General features: G+C 41.3%; 3 protein-coding genes and 1 non-coding gene across 5 annotated transcripts; 1 reads left to right on the top strand and 3 right to left on the bottom strand.

Annotated features, from left to right (window-relative positions):
- Positions 1-46: 46 nt before the first annotated feature.
- LOC4325238 (NAD(P)H-quinone oxidoreductase subunit O, chloroplastic) lies at positions 47-1,475 on the bottom strand. 2 transcript variants are annotated; one of them, XM_015793620.2, is made up of 7 exons: positions 1,307-1,443; positions 1,170-1,240; positions 964-1,019; positions 772-837; positions 615-656; positions 477-536; positions 50-379 (listed from the first exon to the last, which is right to left on the bottom strand). In XM_015793620.2, the coding sequence occupies exons 1-7, from the start codon at positions 1,408-1,410 to the stop codon at positions 350-352; spliced, it is 429 nt and encodes a 142-aa protein (XP_015649106.1). In that variant the 5' UTR covers positions 1,411-1,443; the 3' UTR covers positions 50-349. The 2 variants fall into 2 exon arrangements, with proteins under 2 accessions (NP_001396349.1, XP_015649106.1); NM_001409420.1 differs by having other exon boundaries at positions 47-379; positions 1,170-1,475.
- Positions 1,476-2,391: 916 nt separating this feature from the next.
- Positions 2,392-10,169, top strand: LOC4325237 (phosphatidylserine decarboxylase proenzyme 2-like). Its single transcript, NM_001409421.1, has 21 exons — positions 2,392-2,678; positions 2,824-2,903; positions 3,375-3,399; positions 3,507-3,566; positions 3,688-3,756; positions 4,075-4,167; positions 4,257-4,307; positions 4,745-4,828; positions 4,936-5,027; positions 5,135-5,290; positions 5,393-5,477; positions 5,646-5,757; positions 6,376-6,476; positions 7,024-7,071; positions 7,850-7,996; positions 8,408-8,503; positions 8,642-8,716; positions 8,848-8,940; positions 9,370-9,456; positions 9,541-9,591; positions 9,702-10,169. The coding sequence occupies exons 1-21, from the start codon at positions 2,448-2,450 to the stop codon at positions 9,843-9,845; spliced, it is 1,980 nt and encodes a 659-aa protein (NP_001396350.1). The 5' UTR covers positions 2,392-2,447; the 3' UTR covers positions 9,846-10,169.
- A 2,982-nt stretch (positions 10,170-13,151) lies between these two features.
- On the bottom strand, positions 13,152-13,224 carry TRNAA-UGC (transfer RNA alanine (anticodon UGC)). Its single transcript has one exon. It is a non-coding gene; the product is annotated as a tRNA-Ala (tRNA).
- A 145-nt stretch (positions 13,225-13,369) lies between these two features.
- Positions 13,370-16,415, bottom strand: LOC9267950 (pentatricopeptide repeat-containing protein At3g13880). The gene is made up of 2 exons (XM_015778240.3): positions 14,742-16,415; positions 13,370-14,559 (listed from the first exon to the last, which is right to left on the bottom strand). Exons 1-2 carry the CDS (start codon positions 16,364-16,366, stop codon positions 13,827-13,829), a joined length of 2,358 nt encoding a protein of 785 aa, XP_015633726.2. The 5' UTR covers positions 16,367-16,415; the 3' UTR covers positions 13,370-13,826.
- Positions 16,416-17,102: the final 687 nt, after the last annotated feature.

Raw genomic sequence — 17,102 nt, 5'->3', positions numbered from 1 at the left:
ATACGATCAGATGGCACGATAATTAGCCATCTCAAAAAATGAATCTGAATAGCTCTGAATATCATCACTTAACTTTTGTTAAATTTTTCAGTTCAGTATAATTAATTTAGATGCGGAGCAACAGGCAACAGCAAATCGCCTCATATTGACATCTATATACAACACATTGTCATATATCACGAACCGACTGAAAACATCTGCAGATTAATCGTCGGAAGAACCGAAATAGGGGAAGAATCTGCAATGCAGGGAAGAAAACAACTGAAAAAACGCTAGTCTGGCAGGCCAAGGACCGATCTCCCACCCGATTGCTGAGCTAGCTTGAACGCAACCTTCGATCCTGTGCATATCATATTCTCTCGTAGTCGAGTTTATCCGACTGTAAAAATAGTGTTAAGATTAAGTGGTCAAATGATGGTACATTCTGCATTTTGGCAATGCTGCATGTGTGATGGACTTAGAGATACTGTAATTACCTTGATGAGCATGTAAGTTGGCAGCCATGCCGGTGGAGTTGGGATTCCAACCCAAGCGATCTGTCCAAACATATGAATGAGATTCAGAAGTCCAAATCTACAAAATATACAGAAGAAATGAAGTGGCAGGTGACTCACCAGGGCATACTCCCCTGTTTCAAAGATTCTGATGTCCAAAACCTGCACGGTAATGACGAACAAGATTATGACCGTAGCTAGAACGAAGATGTTCTTACTGCTAGGTTTAATTAGCTGAAATTAACTTCAGGTTCAGTAAGATGGGCTAAATAATTACCTCGCCACGGTCCTCGTATATGTAGTCTAGCCCCTTGAAGAAAGGCGGGTGTCCAACTGACAGATACTGAATCAATGAAACAAATTTTTAAAAAAAATCATGTGCAGGGGAGGAAATCATAGACTGAAATTACAGCACAAAGAGTAGAAATGAATGAAGCATCTATGCAGTAGCATCGATCAGTGTGCTTACGTTGATGCTGTTCAAGTACTTCTCCTTGTCGACGCGCACAATCTGGCCCTTCTTCACTGTGGCGCATCATCAACCAAATCAATTGGATGAAAATAAATGGATTGGTTAATCAAGTATAAACAAAAAAACAAACAAGAAGCTAAATGGCTTTGATGCTTGTTCAGAACTCAGAGCTGAAATGCAAAGTTGCAAAGCGTATTCATTACTCGAGTAGACAGGTTTCTTCTTGAGGATCTTCTTCGGCGCCGGCGCAGCCGCCTGGCCGTCTCCCGCCGCCGCCGCGGCGCCGCCGGTGGCGGGCTTTTTCTCCTCCCCGGCCGGCTCGGCGGCGGCGGCGGCCGCCTTGACAGGAGAAGCAACACGTCTCCTCCTCCTGGCTGACGCCGGCCAGCACGCGGTTGGCGTGACGGAGAAGAGAGCGCGCGGCGAGGAGAGGAGAGCTTCCATGGCGAGAAGCTTAGCTTTGGCAATGGCAATGGCAAAAAGCAAAGTGACGAAGTGCACGTAAATATGTGCCACATGAATTGCACGCGGCAGATAAGGTGACCACTGGGCCTGAGCTAGCGCTCTCAGTTTTGGGCCAACTGTCACAAAGCTTCAGGCCCAGCTCACCTCATTTGGGTAAGGCCCATATATGATGATTATATTATATGAATGAATTAGCAAAAGAAAAGAGAGAGAGAGATAGACAGAAAAAATAAAGGAGAATTGGAGGAGTCAAGGTCATGGATCATGACACCGTCTTAGATTGTTGTATGCTCGACCTCAGCGAATGAGCGAGCAAATGAGGAATTCCGCTTTAGTTTTATGTCGCTATTTAGCTTGGAAAGAGTAAACAACAGCGGCAAGTGGAAGGGAGAAAAGCGTTGAGAGCAATGCAAAGCCTAGCTTAAGCTTAGGAGGACACCCCCCCCCCCTTTTTTTTTTTTTTTGCAATGGTCATCTTCTACCTTTGCTTCTGCTGGTTTGTGGCACTTGTCGTAACATGCACAATTGACCGATGCCAAGGATCCTTCCTCCTCAAATGAATCCACCGCGTTTTCAACGTCCCCATCCATCCATGATCCATCCCATTTGACCTCTACTTTAGCAAAACATAGCAACCCTTCGAAAATATTCGATCAAACCGGCCCCACGCGTACCATTATTTTGTCTTGCGACGGTTGCGCTGGAAAAAAGCAAAAAAAAATCATGAATCTTCTTCCGCATGTCCAGGTAGTGAATGATCCGAGCATATCCTGGCCCCACATGTCAGTCTAACGAACACCCAGGCGACTCCTGCTTGGGTACGGCCTTTTGCCTTTCCCAGATGTATAACAACTGCCATGTGGAAACTGCCATTAATTATTATCTGTATGACATGTGGGGACCACCCGATGACCCTTCCTCCTACTCTGCCTCGCGTTTAAAAGGTCATCGCCTTTCAAGTCTCTCGCTGCGCCTGCGCGTTGCCGTCGAGTCCAACTACTCCATCTCACTGACAGATGGGCCATTCGCCCTCGCGCCACAATGCATGCGGCGGCGGCGGCGGCGACGGCGAGTCGCCGCCCTCGCCGCTGCCGTCTCGCTTCGAGCGGTTCCGCCGCCGCCTCCGCCTGCGCCACCGCGACCGCGCGGGGCGTCCCGGTGGCGACGCCCACGCCTCCGAGTCGGGGACGGGGAGGGCCATCGCCGTCGACGAGTTCGCCGGCATCGCGCGCATCCGGATAGTGAAGGTACGGGGCCGGGTTGGGTGTGTGTGCTTGCGGCTGCGAAGCGGAGGGGGGTGGAATTGGGGATCGGTGGTTTTGATTCATTCCGTCTGTGTACGCTGCTGCTGTGGTTTTGTACGCGTTGTTTTGATTTGGTTGGTGGCCACAGGCGGATATGCAGTTCAAGGACAAGTTCATCGCGTGCCTCTCGCTGGGCGAGCGCACGTACCGCACCGAGAAGTCTGACAAGTTGAGCATATTTTTCATCTAATATATTTCTTTTGTTGTGTTAGATTTTTCGCTTCATTTTCCCCATTTTTGAACATACTCGTGGTTTGTTCATTGTCGATGCAGTAGATTTTGAATATTATACTCTGATCAGCTTTTTTGCGTTAGCAAAATTTAAAAGCTTATAAAGTCCGTACGATTTGTGTTAACGAGGAATTAGTACAGGAAATTGGATTGATGCTTTTGCTATTGGAATCTGTTTAAATCCCAAACCTATTTACCAGGCCTTTATTGAAATTTAATTCCATGTTTAATTGCCAATTTTCCACCTGTAAAGCCACCTATCAAAAAGTCAGGTAGTCAAATTACTACAATAACTTCATCTTGTGAATTGACTTCCTTTTACTTCTGTTATCAAGTTTATCCTACATAGGTCCATATTTGGAATCTAACGCTATTTTCTTTTCCCTGTCTTTGCTTACATTTCAACAGTACTTCCACGCCCGTATGGAACTCTGTGAGTAAGCTGTTACCTTTTTGGTCCCCATGAAGCTGTATTGTGTTGTATCATACTGCTGCTCCACCAATGTAAACATTAGTTTGACAATGCTTACAAATGTGCAGGAAAAGAAGGTTGTGGTAGAAACAAATGGACCTCACATTGCACGCATATCTGTCTTTGAGGTATTTTGCCTTTGTGTTGGCCTTCGACTATAAATATGTGACTTAAGAAACTTGAATTGATAGCAAGTGTTCGTCAAACCAATGTCGCGCCTAATGATGTTAATTATTTTTCTTTTTGTAGACTAACCGATTCTCCAAGAATACTTTGGTTGGTTACTGTGAAGTTGATCTGTTTGAATTGCTCACTAAGGTACAGTGCCTTTCTATTCAGTTTGGTTCATAGATTCTTTTGAAAAAGTCATATTTTCTCTACATTTTAATAATTGAATGTTTTTTTGCACGAGAAAACCCTATGAACATGTTTTATTTAAGAATGTGGCACACTGTAAAATATCGTGATTCAAATCTATATGTATATCCCTATCATATCTGCCCTAATATGAGGATGGCTGGATGATGCAGTTAAGACTGGAGCTTAACAGAAATATGAGCAATACCTTCAAATTTCTAGAAATATTCACAACTTTGTATATAAATATTAATTTGACAAAAATAAATTCCATAACAGGATCTGGATGAACACTCTGAGGTCCTTTCTCTATTGGACCCATCATCATCAGCTACTATTGTGGGCAGCATATCCATCTCATGTTACATTGAAGTAATCACCTTTTCCCCCTTTATCTTGAGTGTGGCACTCACGGAACATCTTCCAAGTAGTAAAGCTGTTCTCCACTGTTTCTGTTGCAGGATCCCGTTGAAACAGAACAAAGTTTTGCACGCCGTGTCTTGGCTATAGTGGTACTTTCTCAATACTGATTAAACATTTGCTCTTTTCATATGTGAAATTCTGAATAATACCTGATAATCTTCTATTGAACTATAGAGCACACTAACGTTATTGTTTTCACGTTGTTTCGATTGATTGTGAATTTATAATGTTTGGATATAATGATTACTTCCCTGGTCATCTCATGGGCTGTTAGGCTATATGACCAACACTATTTTTCAAGAAGCATGTTGAATATGGCAGCTTGGATCATTTACCTTTTAGCGTCCCTGGTTGCTTTATTTACACTATTAGTTAGCCCTAATATTATTCTTGAAACACTCGTTAGTCACCTGCACATAATTTACATTATTTTCAAAACCCTTGCCTATCAATTTGCATTGCATGTGTTGCCTTCATTTCTTTGTATTCCAGTCTACAGAGCATAAATGTGCTATTTTTACAACAGGATTACAATGAAGATGGAGAGCTATCATTATCTGAATTCTCAGACCTGATGAAAGCTTTTGGTAATAAATTAGCAGTTGCAAAGGTATGACATATTTCCCATTCTTTTTTAATATTTTGTTCGTTGTAGTTGTAATCAGGTCTATCCGCAGTTCTCCCTAGTATATCATATTAGTTTCTCTCATATACCAGATTGAAGAGCTTTTCCGTCAAGCTGATAAAAATGGTGATGGTATAGTTGACATGGATGAACTGGCAGCCCTTCTAGCTAATCAACAAGAGAAGTAACTAACCCCTACCTTAGCATATTTAGTTTTGTTTCCAAAGTTAATCATTGTTTTAGCTCTAAAACGTAATGGTATAACTAGTTAATCTCTGTCCTCTTCTTCAGAGAACCACTTATCAGTAACTGTCCTGTCTGTGGTGAAATTCTTGGTAAACACGACAAAATAAATGATATGATACACATGACACTTTGTTTTGATGAGGGAACTGGTAATCAGATTATGACTGGAGGATTTCTAACAGATAAGCAAGCATCATATGGGTAAAGTTCTACACTTATCAACAACAATATTTTTCTGTTCTTTTGGAAACTTCATATGAAATTAGTAAGCTATATTCCAAGTCATACATCTTCCATGTGTAGGTGGATGTTTAAGCTTAGCGAATGGGCTCATTTTTCCTCGTATGATGTTGGTTTGCACTCGGGCTCTACTGCTTCTCATATCTTGGTATGTTTCAGCTAATCCATTAGTTAGATTAACTGCCATTCTCTATTTATGTGGGCTTATTAACAGAGCTTGTTCTGGTCCTTTTGGGTCTGCTTTAAGGTTTTTTCTCCTTAAAGTTGCATATTTTAATTGCTCTCCTTTCTTTCATTTACTCAATACATGGATTAGGTTTTCGACCGGCGAACTAAGAGACTAGTTGAAGAAGTTATAGACGGAAAGATTGTGTTGTCTATGAGAGCTTTATACCAATCAAAAGTAGGGCTAACTCTTATTGACACAGGTATGTTGGAATAAGAAGCAGAGCAGTTTGTCCCATATTTTCCCATTAGCCATTTATATACCTAGAATGCCAAAAAACATTACATTGTTCATTCAAATGTTCTGGATTTTCCCTCACTGGTACATACATGCAACACAAGTCATAATGCTTTATTTTCAAGAATGTTGGTTTATGAATCTAACTACCGTGGGCATTACAACTTTACAATGTCTCTAGAGTTTATGTTTAGCAGTTACCATTTTATGAACAAGAAGCTAACTGTTCTGTGAGCTAGAGTTCAGACTTGAACTTCTCCTGGGCTGCGTACTACACACTTGTTGAAATTCTTATGGTCCCTGCACCTTTGCTTGCATGCAGCTGGAAACAAGAAAGCAACAATTACTGCTAGTTTTTGAGAACCCATCCTTACACAAATGTTGACACAAGAGTGATGGTTTATTTTTATGAATAACTATATTATAATGTTCTGTGTTAACAAGCATTTCTTTTAATCTTTCTATGGATGGTCTTTATGATTACTTAATGTGTTAACCTATGTGGACTTCTCAATAGACGCTAATGCCAAAGAAAACATTTTACATTGATATGCCTGTGTTCTTTTGAATTTTTGCCATGCAGGTGTCAAAGATCTCTTGAAGAACCTATCTGAGAAGCAAGGAAAAAAGATGAGCTCACCTGAATCTGCCAAAGATATTCCAAAGTTCCTTGAGTTGTTTAAGGTATGGATTATGGACTGCCCCTTTTTTTTCTTGTACACATATGGATTATGTCCATAAACATGAAGAAGTTCACTTTTAATATCTCAGTAAAAAGAACTCCAAACAGGGGTCTTAATGCCAGAACTGTTTTTTTTTTAAAAAAAAAAAATCCATCCAACGGGAGAGATCCTGAAGGCATTGCATTCAAAGTCAAGAAAAGGGCCTGAAAGCTGGCTCTTACTTGTACTATCGTACGGGGACTCCGTTGCCCCCAGCCGTGTCTTAACCCATACTTTAGGGGAACACACAGTGAGGGCCCTCTTTTTTTTTGTGAGAACCAAGGTTTGAACCGTGATTAGTAACCTCACAACTGGAGAACTTACCACCTTGCTACAGGCATGTTCTCGCCAGAACTGTTTAGAACTTTGTACCCGTTATAGAAGGCTTCTGGCTTTTTTTAGTGTCTGGGAGCTGCATGTTTCTGCCCTTTTTACTTCCACTAAAAATGTTTGCATATTTTATGCACATAACTATATGTAATCCATGCCATGCTTTGCACAAAATGCAGGATCAAATTAATTTGGATGAAGTCAAGGATCCTCTTGAAAGTTTCAAGGTATGGTATCAATGTCTGGCTCCTCCACTTGTATCCACTAATGGCCAGAACCTGCTTTTGCAGCTTTCTACGTCTGTGCAGGCAATATTGTAATCGTCAGTTTTTTTTTTTTAGGGGGGGGGGGGGGGTTGACATGAAAGAATAAAAGGGATTCGTGATAACTAATTGCCTAATTCCAATGATGATTTGAGATCTTAAATATGAATGGGAAGCTAACACTTGGTTGTAAAGAATCAGAATCTCTCTAATTGCATATTATGAAGGTTTCTGATGAACTCTTGGTTTGTCAAGGAACCAAATTTTATTGTGCATTAGACAGTTGTCGCACAAAGTGATGCTCATGGTCCTTTGGTCATTACTTTTAAAGTATGCAATTGCAGATCACCTAGCATACCAGCAGACCAGCTTTTTGAAATGAGCATTAGTGGTTACTGAATTCCTTTTCCTAATGCCATTAGCACTATTACTTGTTTTTACAAGTGTCTGTTCATATTTTCCATATAGCAGCAATCTTGCTAATATTTTTTAGGAACTTTGGATTGGTATTACCCATTTGCAGTCTTGTTGGTTTATACTTACACAGTACTTAAGTAAGGTCACTTTCTTTTGCTATAGGCTTGTGACCTTGTGTTCATATATTTACTGATTATTTTTGAAATAGGTCCCTTGACTCTCAGACTTCCAATGGTACCTGAAATGATTTTGAGCCTCACTAGAAGTTGATTCTCACCAGTTATCATAAAGTGTATATATGCACTGAATTACTTGTTCTTTGCAGACATTTAATGAATTCTTCGTAAGACAACTGAAGCCTGGGGCCAGACCAATTGCATGCTATGAGCAAGACACAATTGCTACCTGTGCTGCTGATAGTCGTTTAATGACTTTCAGTTCTGTTGATGAAAGCACAAGATTATGGATTAAGGTAATGCATTCCTTCGCTAATTTTTGTGAACTGCACTCATAGACTTATTGCGTACTTTGAATCAAGCAAACAGTTGGTAGCTTTCCTGTACTTTTTACAATTCCCAAGGTGAATTGAGTAGTGTCATAGGAAATTGCATTTAAGCCATTTGGAAGAATGCCACGTCTGAAATGGTGCTTACAAGTTACAGCACACTGAACATAACATAATTTGCCAGGAAACAATAGTCAATCATATAAGACACTATAAATGGAAGGACCACATCGACTTTGAAATGACATTGTTGTTCGCACTATTGTACTATAAAATGTTGTAGTAAAAATATCTTGTTTTTAGTGACAAATTATCTCTGCTTTTAATGGTAGATTATTCAGCTGAAGTCTTATTGCAGTTTTTCTTTTCTGTTCCTAGGGTCGCAAATTTTCTATCGAGGGTCTCCTTGGGAAGGATGTACACTCTGATGCTTTGTGCAACGGATCATTGGTAATCTTTCGGCTTGCGCCTCAGGTAAGCTTTTAATATCCTTGCCATTCCATGTTTATGGAGGCTATTTTGTAATATGGAGCAAACTATTTGCTTCCAAAAGACTCACGCTTTTGTAAAAGACATTCTGTAGTTTTGCTACTCAAATTCTGTGCTTTGCAGGATTACCATAGGTTTCATGTTCCCGTCTCAGGAACTTTGGAGAAATTTGTGGAAATTCCTGGATGCTTGTACACGGTATAGTATACTCATCTTAGCATGCTTTTGTGCCTCTTCGTGGAGACCATGTCTTGTGTCATGTGATCTGTTCATCATTCCTCACTTCCTCGTCATTAAATGACTGACACAAATATCTTTAAATTTGATAGGTCAATCCTATTGCTGTGAACAGCAAATATTGTAATGTTTTCACCGAGAACAAACGAGTTGTTTCAATAATCTCAACTTCAGAGTTTGGAAAGGTTTGTACTTCTATTCTTTTCCCCCTAGACTACCAGGTACCAGCTTACTGCTTTGCGTGCCTCTCGCTTCCTCTGTTTCTTTTGTCAAACATCAGTATGCGGTTGATTTCCAAAAAAAAAAAGGTTTTTTTTTAAAAAAACTACTTCATTAGGGGCATTTATATATTATAATGCTGAAATTTTGGAATACTTATTGTTTTTCGAAACAAACTAACTGAAAAGGATGTCCCCTTCATTCTGGCTGAAAGCTTCAATGTTTTACCGCATGTTCGAATTACACGAACACACCAAGTATAACCATGCACTGTGAAGTGAAAGCAGCCTTGGGCCTTGTCATATTTACATTTCCAATATAATCCTTATTACACAACACTGCCTTTAACTTTGCCGCCGCTCACTGTGCACTGCTTTGCTTATAACATGGTTCAGGTGGCATTCGTGGCCATTGGAGCAACAATGGTTGGAAGCATCGAGTTCTTGAAAGAAGAGGGTGACTACGTCCACAAAGGAGATGAGGTTTTCTTTACGCATTTGTTGTTTCATGCAACAGCTGTACCGCTTGTGTCCACAGATTATCTAATGCATGATATTTTCTCCCAGTTTGGATATTTCGCTTTTGGAGGGAGCACAGTAATATGCGTCTTTGAGAAGGTTTCTATTTCTCGCTTCTGCTGACTAAAACATCTAGCCGAATTCGACTACACATCCAAATTCCATGCACCTTATCTATTTCTCAAATTGTATCATTCTTTTCATGACAGGATGCAATAGAATTTGACGCTGATCTTCTGGCCAATAGTGCCAGATCACTGGAAACTCTCGTCTCCGTCGGCATGAGACTGGGCGTCTCCACAAGGAACAGAGATCTGCAACCTCAAGAGCTAGAGAAATGTTCGCTTGAATGATGTGCCAATATTTTGCATGCAGAAAGTTTTTTTTTTCCGAGGATGACACGAAGAAAGGTTGAAAGTAGCAGCTTCCATGCTTATGTTAGTTCAATAGGTTGTGTTAATAGTTGGCTTCTTGTTTGGATGATTGGATCCACTCTGTGAATTCTGTAAAGAAAATGTACATCGGGACACGATTCATGTTTGAATTTTTGTCCCCCATACCTTACAGTCACTGTATCTTTGTTAGGATTACAGTTAATCAGTGTTCAGTGATGCTTAGCACTGCTAATGCCACCTTTTGTCAACTCAGCTGTTTAATCACCGGCAACAGATATCATCTCAGCCTTTTCTTGCCTGTGTTGGAAAAGCAGTGGGTTTACAAAACCACACAATTTTTATTACTGGATCCAAACTTGCAGTGGAAGATTTTGACGTTTCAGTTCTCTCCAATTTTCCCAACTTCTAATCCTTCATTTTTTACGCACACGTTTTCTAAACTACTAAATACTCCCTCCGTCCCTTAATATAAGAGATAAAAAAATATAAGGGATTTTTTTGACATTTTGCTTGCACTGTTTAACCATTCGTCTTATTCAAAAAAGTTTAGAATTATTATTTATTTTTTGACTTACTTTATTATCGAAAGTATTTTAACACAACTTTTCGTTTTTTATATTTTGTACAAATTTTTTTGAATAAAACAAGTGGTTAAACAGTACAAGCAAAATGTCAAAATCCTTTATATTAGGGGACGGATGGAGTAGTATAATTATTTTTATAAAATTATATTAATCTATATTTTAACTTTATAAAGCTAATACTTAATTAATCATGTGTAATCATGGTCTAACAAGCTTCTCCATGCGGAGAGAAAAAGGCTCCCAACTGCGGACAGAAAAAGTTCCCAACCACACGTCCACACATAACGAACACAGTGCATTGCCTGATATTCCTATTTTGGAGGAGACGTCTTTGTGAGAGAGACTTGCTGGCAGGTGGGCCCGATCACCACTGGGTGCATTGTCATAGGTCCAGAATGCATGGTAGGACAGTATCGCCCTTGGCATGTGGTCACTGTTGACTTGTTGACCGATGAAAAGAGCTTGAACGTATTACAACAAATTCACCAATTCCTTGGTAGCTAGCTAGGCAAGGGTTGCTTCCCAACAAATTCACCTTATCCCCTTGCCAATTGGTTGTCTCTTTCGGGATTTTTGTGACCCTCTTTGATGTTTTGACTGGGCTGTTTGACAGAAACATGCATGGTATAATTCTCCATGTGTTACCTAAATTTTATTTTAAATAATAAACCATCCTCATGTGTTTTACGGTTTGTCTTGGAAATTCATAAAAAGATCAAGATGTAGTATTTTCTAAAGAAAAGGTAGATTGGACAAACAATCATTGGAAACAAGAACCGTGCAGAGCATAAACAAAGCTTCGCTGCAGTAATTAAGGCAACAAAACCAAAGAACTCCCACACAAGTACACAACTGCCAATTCAGAGTTAATATATGCGGAAGTAAATTTCTGGAGAAGAAGAGATTACACACTACGGAAGCATAACCATATGATTAACCATCACCTAATCTGCCACAGAAGCTACAAAAACATAATCTGCATGATGAAATCTTTACAGAATTACAGTAGGCCGGGCCGGAAATGGAAGGGGAAGTGAGGCGTCACGAGGCCGGCGCCATCAAGGTTGCTCATCTTCTTCTTCTCCTTCTCCTTCGCCTTCGTCGTCGTCTTCCCCTCCTCCTCCTTGCTGCTCCCCTGCTGCTTCACCTTCTTCTGCTACTCCTGCTTGCTGCAATCGTCGTCGTCGTCACAGTCGCCGGGCTTCTTGGGGACGACCACCTCGGCGTGCGACGACATGCAGCATAACAAACCCATGCTTTCACCCTTAATCAGAGTTTAGTTGAGCTCACTGACACTTTGTGCTGCTGCTGCTGCAGCTCTGTCTGCTCTTGAGCTTTGTGGTAGACTGGTAGCATTTGGGATGTGTCACACGGCCATTTTATAGGGTAAGGAGACTAGGAGAGTGGCTCCAGTCTTCCAGGGGAAGATTGCAATTCAATTCTATCCTTCGCCGTGTTTAGTTCCAAAGTTTTTCTTTAAACTTTTGACTTTTCCATCACATCAAAACTTTCCTACACACACAAACTTCAAACTTTTCCATCACATCGTTCTAATTTCAACCAAACTTCTAATTTTAGCGTGAACTAAACACAGCCCTTGTTAATATAAAAAAAAAGGACAGGTCCAGCGGAAAGAGTATCTTCTTAAAAGAATAAATAATCTGACCACGTGATCTTGCTTTCGTCGGAGATAGAGCGGAGCAGGTGCAAGTATCTGGCTGATTAATTTTACTCGTTGTTTCCAGCCCCATTGTTTGGCTAATCAGAGTAATAAGCAAAACGATATATTTACAGATGAAAAATAATTTATAAATAAAATTTTTATATACATGTTCTTAACGATCTAAAATAAAAGTATGGGAAAAAACTACGATGAAAAGAAATCTCAAAATTAAATTTAAATTTAAATTTAAAAATTTAAATTTTAGTTGATAGGTATAAGCATAAACGAAAAAGATGAGTATGGTACATTGTCCTGAAAGCTGTGGCTTAATTTGACCGATTACTGAACAGAACAGTGCAGTGAGAGCTTCCTTGGAAAGCAAGTTTCTTCCCGGTTTTTACAACTTCTTCTGTCCGTTTAATACTTTCGTCGTTATTGCGAAATTTTATACTACTTCCGTCGTGATTGAGAGAGCCCTGCCAATCATCTCTTCCGGCGGAAGCCGGGTGGAAGCTCTTGGGAACTTGCGTAATACTATTATGTGGCTTTTTATTTCTAATGAAAATAAAGATGAAGTTAGGGCGCACAAACACACACGAAAAACATTACCGTATAATTAATTAAGTTTTAATCATTATAATTTTAAAAGTAGTTAAAGTAACTTTTTATATGCAAAAACTTTTCCTGAAATATACGTTTTGTGGTTTGAAACGTGCTAATGAAAATCGAGATAAAATCTATACGTTTCGTTTTTAATCTGAAACACAACCGTTGTGACCTGTGAACATTGGTAGGATTGACAAGTCTGGGAGTGTGATATAGTTAATCGCCCGATTGCGACTTAATGACCTTTCTGCGATGAGCTGCAGACATTTGCAACGATGGACCAGGATTTGATCAATTCAATCAGTTCTCCTTTAATTTTTTGAAAACGAAAGACAGTATGCTGGTTGACCACCTGCTTCATGCTCATGCAAAGGGCAAAAAATACAAAAAAGAAAAAAAAAGTGAAGAAAATGGAGATGCGGGGGATCGAACCCCGTGCCTCTCGCATGCAAAGCGAGCGCTCTACCATTTGAGCTACATCCCCTGATTTGATATATTGCTTCCATTTTATTTTATTATCAATGATATAGGAAGATTTGCTCCACACTTTTTTCATTTTTGGAGAACATTTGCTCCACACATTGAACAATCAGTTTTCGTTATCCTGTGAAATGTAAATGGAAGGGGAATTAAGTGCGTATAAAGTTTATAGAACGAACTCTGTTTTCAATTCGTACAACATTTGCAAACTGACGGTCGGCATGTTAGGACAACTACAATCAAGTCAGGAAAAAGAGAACATTGAGGTATCATTCGCCTGTACAAAACTACAAAAGCACTCTAAGCTTCATTAGTTGAGCTAATCACTCTAGTAAGCTATAGTCAGATAACAACAAAAGAATGCTGCAGATCAAATACAGTATATATCATCGGTGTCTCTAATTACAGAAACATGATCCATGTTGTCAAGTAGATCCCAAGAAATAATTGTTTATGCTGATTGCCCTCTTTCCAGAAACCAAGACAGATACCAATTAGCATCTCTTCTGAACATATTCAACGCTTCCCAAGTGTCCCATTTCCTTACTGGGGCAGCCTGAAAAGTACAAAATCCAATAATTCCTTTATAAACCATTGTATGGGTCACTACCAATAATCAGCGCAAGAACATGAACCATCTCTAAAGTGATGGAAGCGAATTGGATCTCTCAATATGATCTCTCTGTTTTCACTCTTTGATATCAGTTTCATTGTTGAGTGGCAATCACGACAAACTCTCAGATTCTTCATTACTCTTATAGGTGCTGACTGAGGCAAGTGAATCATTCCTAATGCCACAGCTAGTTTTTCACTATGGCAATTCATCAGATTTTGCTCCCTTTTAGAGATTTCAGTATCAGTGGTCGCCAACTTCTCGATCCTGGAAAGCATCTCTTCCAGTTTTGTGTATATTGCACTGCTCTCTGGATGAGACTTGTCACCAGCAACAAAAGAGTGAACTCCACACTTCAGTTCTATCCAACTCAGGCCAGGTTCTTTCTTCACACCTCGCTGTTTCATCAGATCCCTAGTTTTTGAAGCCAACGAGAGCTCCCCAGCATCCAGGTACATGTTGTAAAGAATTACATAGGACGCTGACGAAGTGGGTTCTAGTTCCATTATCCGATTCGCGACAAGTTGACCTCTCTCCAGGTCTCTATGAATTCGACATGAGGCCAGCAAAGACCGCCAAATGACTGGGTCAGCATGGAAGATTGAATTGCTTATAAAAGCCTCAGCATCAGCTAGTCTCCCAGCTCGTCCAAGGAGATCAACAACACAAGTGCAATGCTTTATGGTTGGACTCAACCCATAATCCTTAGTCATAGTTTCATAATACCTGCATGAGAATGTCAAAGGAAGTGACATATGAGAAGAAAGTATAACTATTGGTAAGGAGGTTACATGCACCCCACAAACACAAAAACTTGAAAAATGCATTAACATATTGTTTCTTTTTGATAAATAAAGTTGTATTGCTAATGAAAATAATGAACTGACAAGAAACGACAATTGGCTTACCTGAGTCCCTCATCAACCAATCCTCCATGGCTACAGGCAGTAAGGACACCAAGAAAAGTGATCTCATTTGGCACCACCTTTGCATCCACCATTTCATCAAAAAAATGTAAAGCATCCCTTGCACAACCATGCTGTGCATGGCATGATATCACTGCAGACCAAGAGACAACATCGTGTGATTCCATTTCCTGAAACCTCCGAGTTGCAGCATCAACATCCCCTGATCTAGCATACATATGCACGCAAGAGTTCCCCATGACAGTGAACCGGTCAAAACCAGATTTCGTGGCAAAGCACTGGATCTGCTCACCAGCCCTTGCAACAGCTAAACTTGCGCATGCATTCATCACACTAGATATAGTAAAAAGATCCGGTTTCAATCCAGCACCTAAAGATTCATGAAACAAACTCAGAGCCTTCTCATGAAGTTCATTTTGAACACACCCAGAAACCATTGCTGTCCAGGTAACAATATCATGCTTGGGGCTGGATCTGAAGCACCTAAACCCATCTTCCATACAGCCAGAGTTGAAGTACAAGTCAATAAGCGCACTCCCGATGAAATCATCTTCCTGGAAAGTGTACTTGATCACTTGGCCATGTATTTGTTTTCCAAATTCAAGGTAACCAGCAAGGTTGCAAGCCCGTAACACACTAGAGAATGTGAACTCAGTAGGCTGCATTCCACGACTCTGCACCTCTGAATACAGAGTTAGCGCTTCACTTGCAACTTCCTTACCAATTACAGTCTCAGTACGACAAAAACCGGCAATCATAGTGTTGAACATGACCACATTGGGCTCTTGCACCGACCGAAAGAGCGCGGCAGCTTCCACTAAGGCACCTTTCTTGGCATACATGTCAATCATGGCGCTCACAAGAAACACATCAGAGTCAAGCCCAGCCTTTATAACACATCCATGAACTGCCTCAGCGATGTCCATTGTTCCATCTCCACGGCCAGAGCAACACTTGATGACACTCCCAAGAGCAAATGAATTCAGACCCATTCCACCGCGGCGCATCATAGCAAACACCCTTACCATCTCCTCGCGCGCGCCGGCGCGCACATACCCTGAGACCAACGAGTTCCAGGAGACATCATCCCTCTCCTCGGCAACGTCGAACACACGCCTCGCCTCGCCCATCTCGCCGCACTTGGAGTACATGCTGACAAGCGAATTGGAGACGAACACCCCGCTGGAGAGACCATCAAGAATGGCCAGCGCGTGCACGGCCCTGCCGGCCCTCAGGTGCCCCGCCCGCGAGCACGCGGCGAGCGCGGCCGCGTACGAGAACCGGTCGACGTCGACCCCCGCGCGCCGCGCCCGCGCGAGGGTCTCCAGAGAGAGGGGCGCGAGCCCTTCCCGGGAGTAGGCGTCGATGAGGAGGTTGAAGGAGACGGCGTTGCGGCGGGGCATTTCGTCGAGCAGGCGGCGCGCGGGGAGTGGGCCCCCGAGGCGGCAGTAGGCGGCGAGGAGGGTGTTGCGGAGGAAAAGGGAGGCGGCCGGGTGGGCGCGGGCGATGTGGGCATGGACGGCGGCGGCGTGGCGCAGCGAGGTGCAGGCGCGGAGGAGGTGGAGGTAGAAGGCGTCCAGCGACGGGAACGGCGGCGGCGGCGGCATCTCTGCTCCCGCCTCCGCACGAGAGGAGGCGCGAGTAAGTTTTTGGGTTAGTTCCTGTTTAGATTCTAATTTTTTTTTCAAACTTCCAACTTTTTCGTCACATCGAACTTTTCTACACACATACTCCCTTCCCTCTATAAAAAAACTCAATCTCATACTACGATGTGATATATTATAGTATAATGAATCTGGACATACTCTATATCCAAATTCATTGTATTAGTATGTGTCACATCATAGTACTAGGTTATCTTTTTTTGGGACGGAGAGAGTAAACTTTTAACTTTTTCATCACATCGTTTTAATTTTTTCAAACTTTTAATTTTAACGTGCAACTAAACACACCCTTAATTTTGGCGTGGATGGTACTGAAATTTTTTTAAATTAAATCCCATGTATTCTTCACGTCGTCCTGTCACTTATTTTCCTTTTCTTCTATCTTGAGCTTGATTGCCACGTTGTATTACACACTAAACAGAAATTCTCAGTAGCTTCAGTGATTACCGGAGGCCTTAGCCGCAGGCGACGAGCAGCTAATTGGCGTCCTTGCAGTGTGGTTAACACGAGGGTGCTCTTGTTAGGAAATGAAACAAAAAAAAATCAAGGCTTATTAGGTCATGCTCCCTGGCTCCCTGCAACTTCCTCCGTTCAAAAAAAAACACACGAATCTAGACATAGAGTATGTCCAGATTCATTCTAGTCTAAGGTTAGGTTTTTTAGGATTGTAGTATGAGGT

This window comes from Oryza sativa, chromosome 1 (assembly GCF_034140825.1).
Source record: "Oryza sativa Japonica Group chromosome 1, ASM3414082v1".
NCBI classification, from domain to species: domain Eukaryota; kingdom Viridiplantae; phylum Streptophyta; class Magnoliopsida; order Poales; family Poaceae; genus Oryza; species Oryza sativa.
The sequence above is the reverse complement of the archived record's forward strand: the minus strand, read 5'-3'. Positions and strand labels throughout refer to the sequence as shown.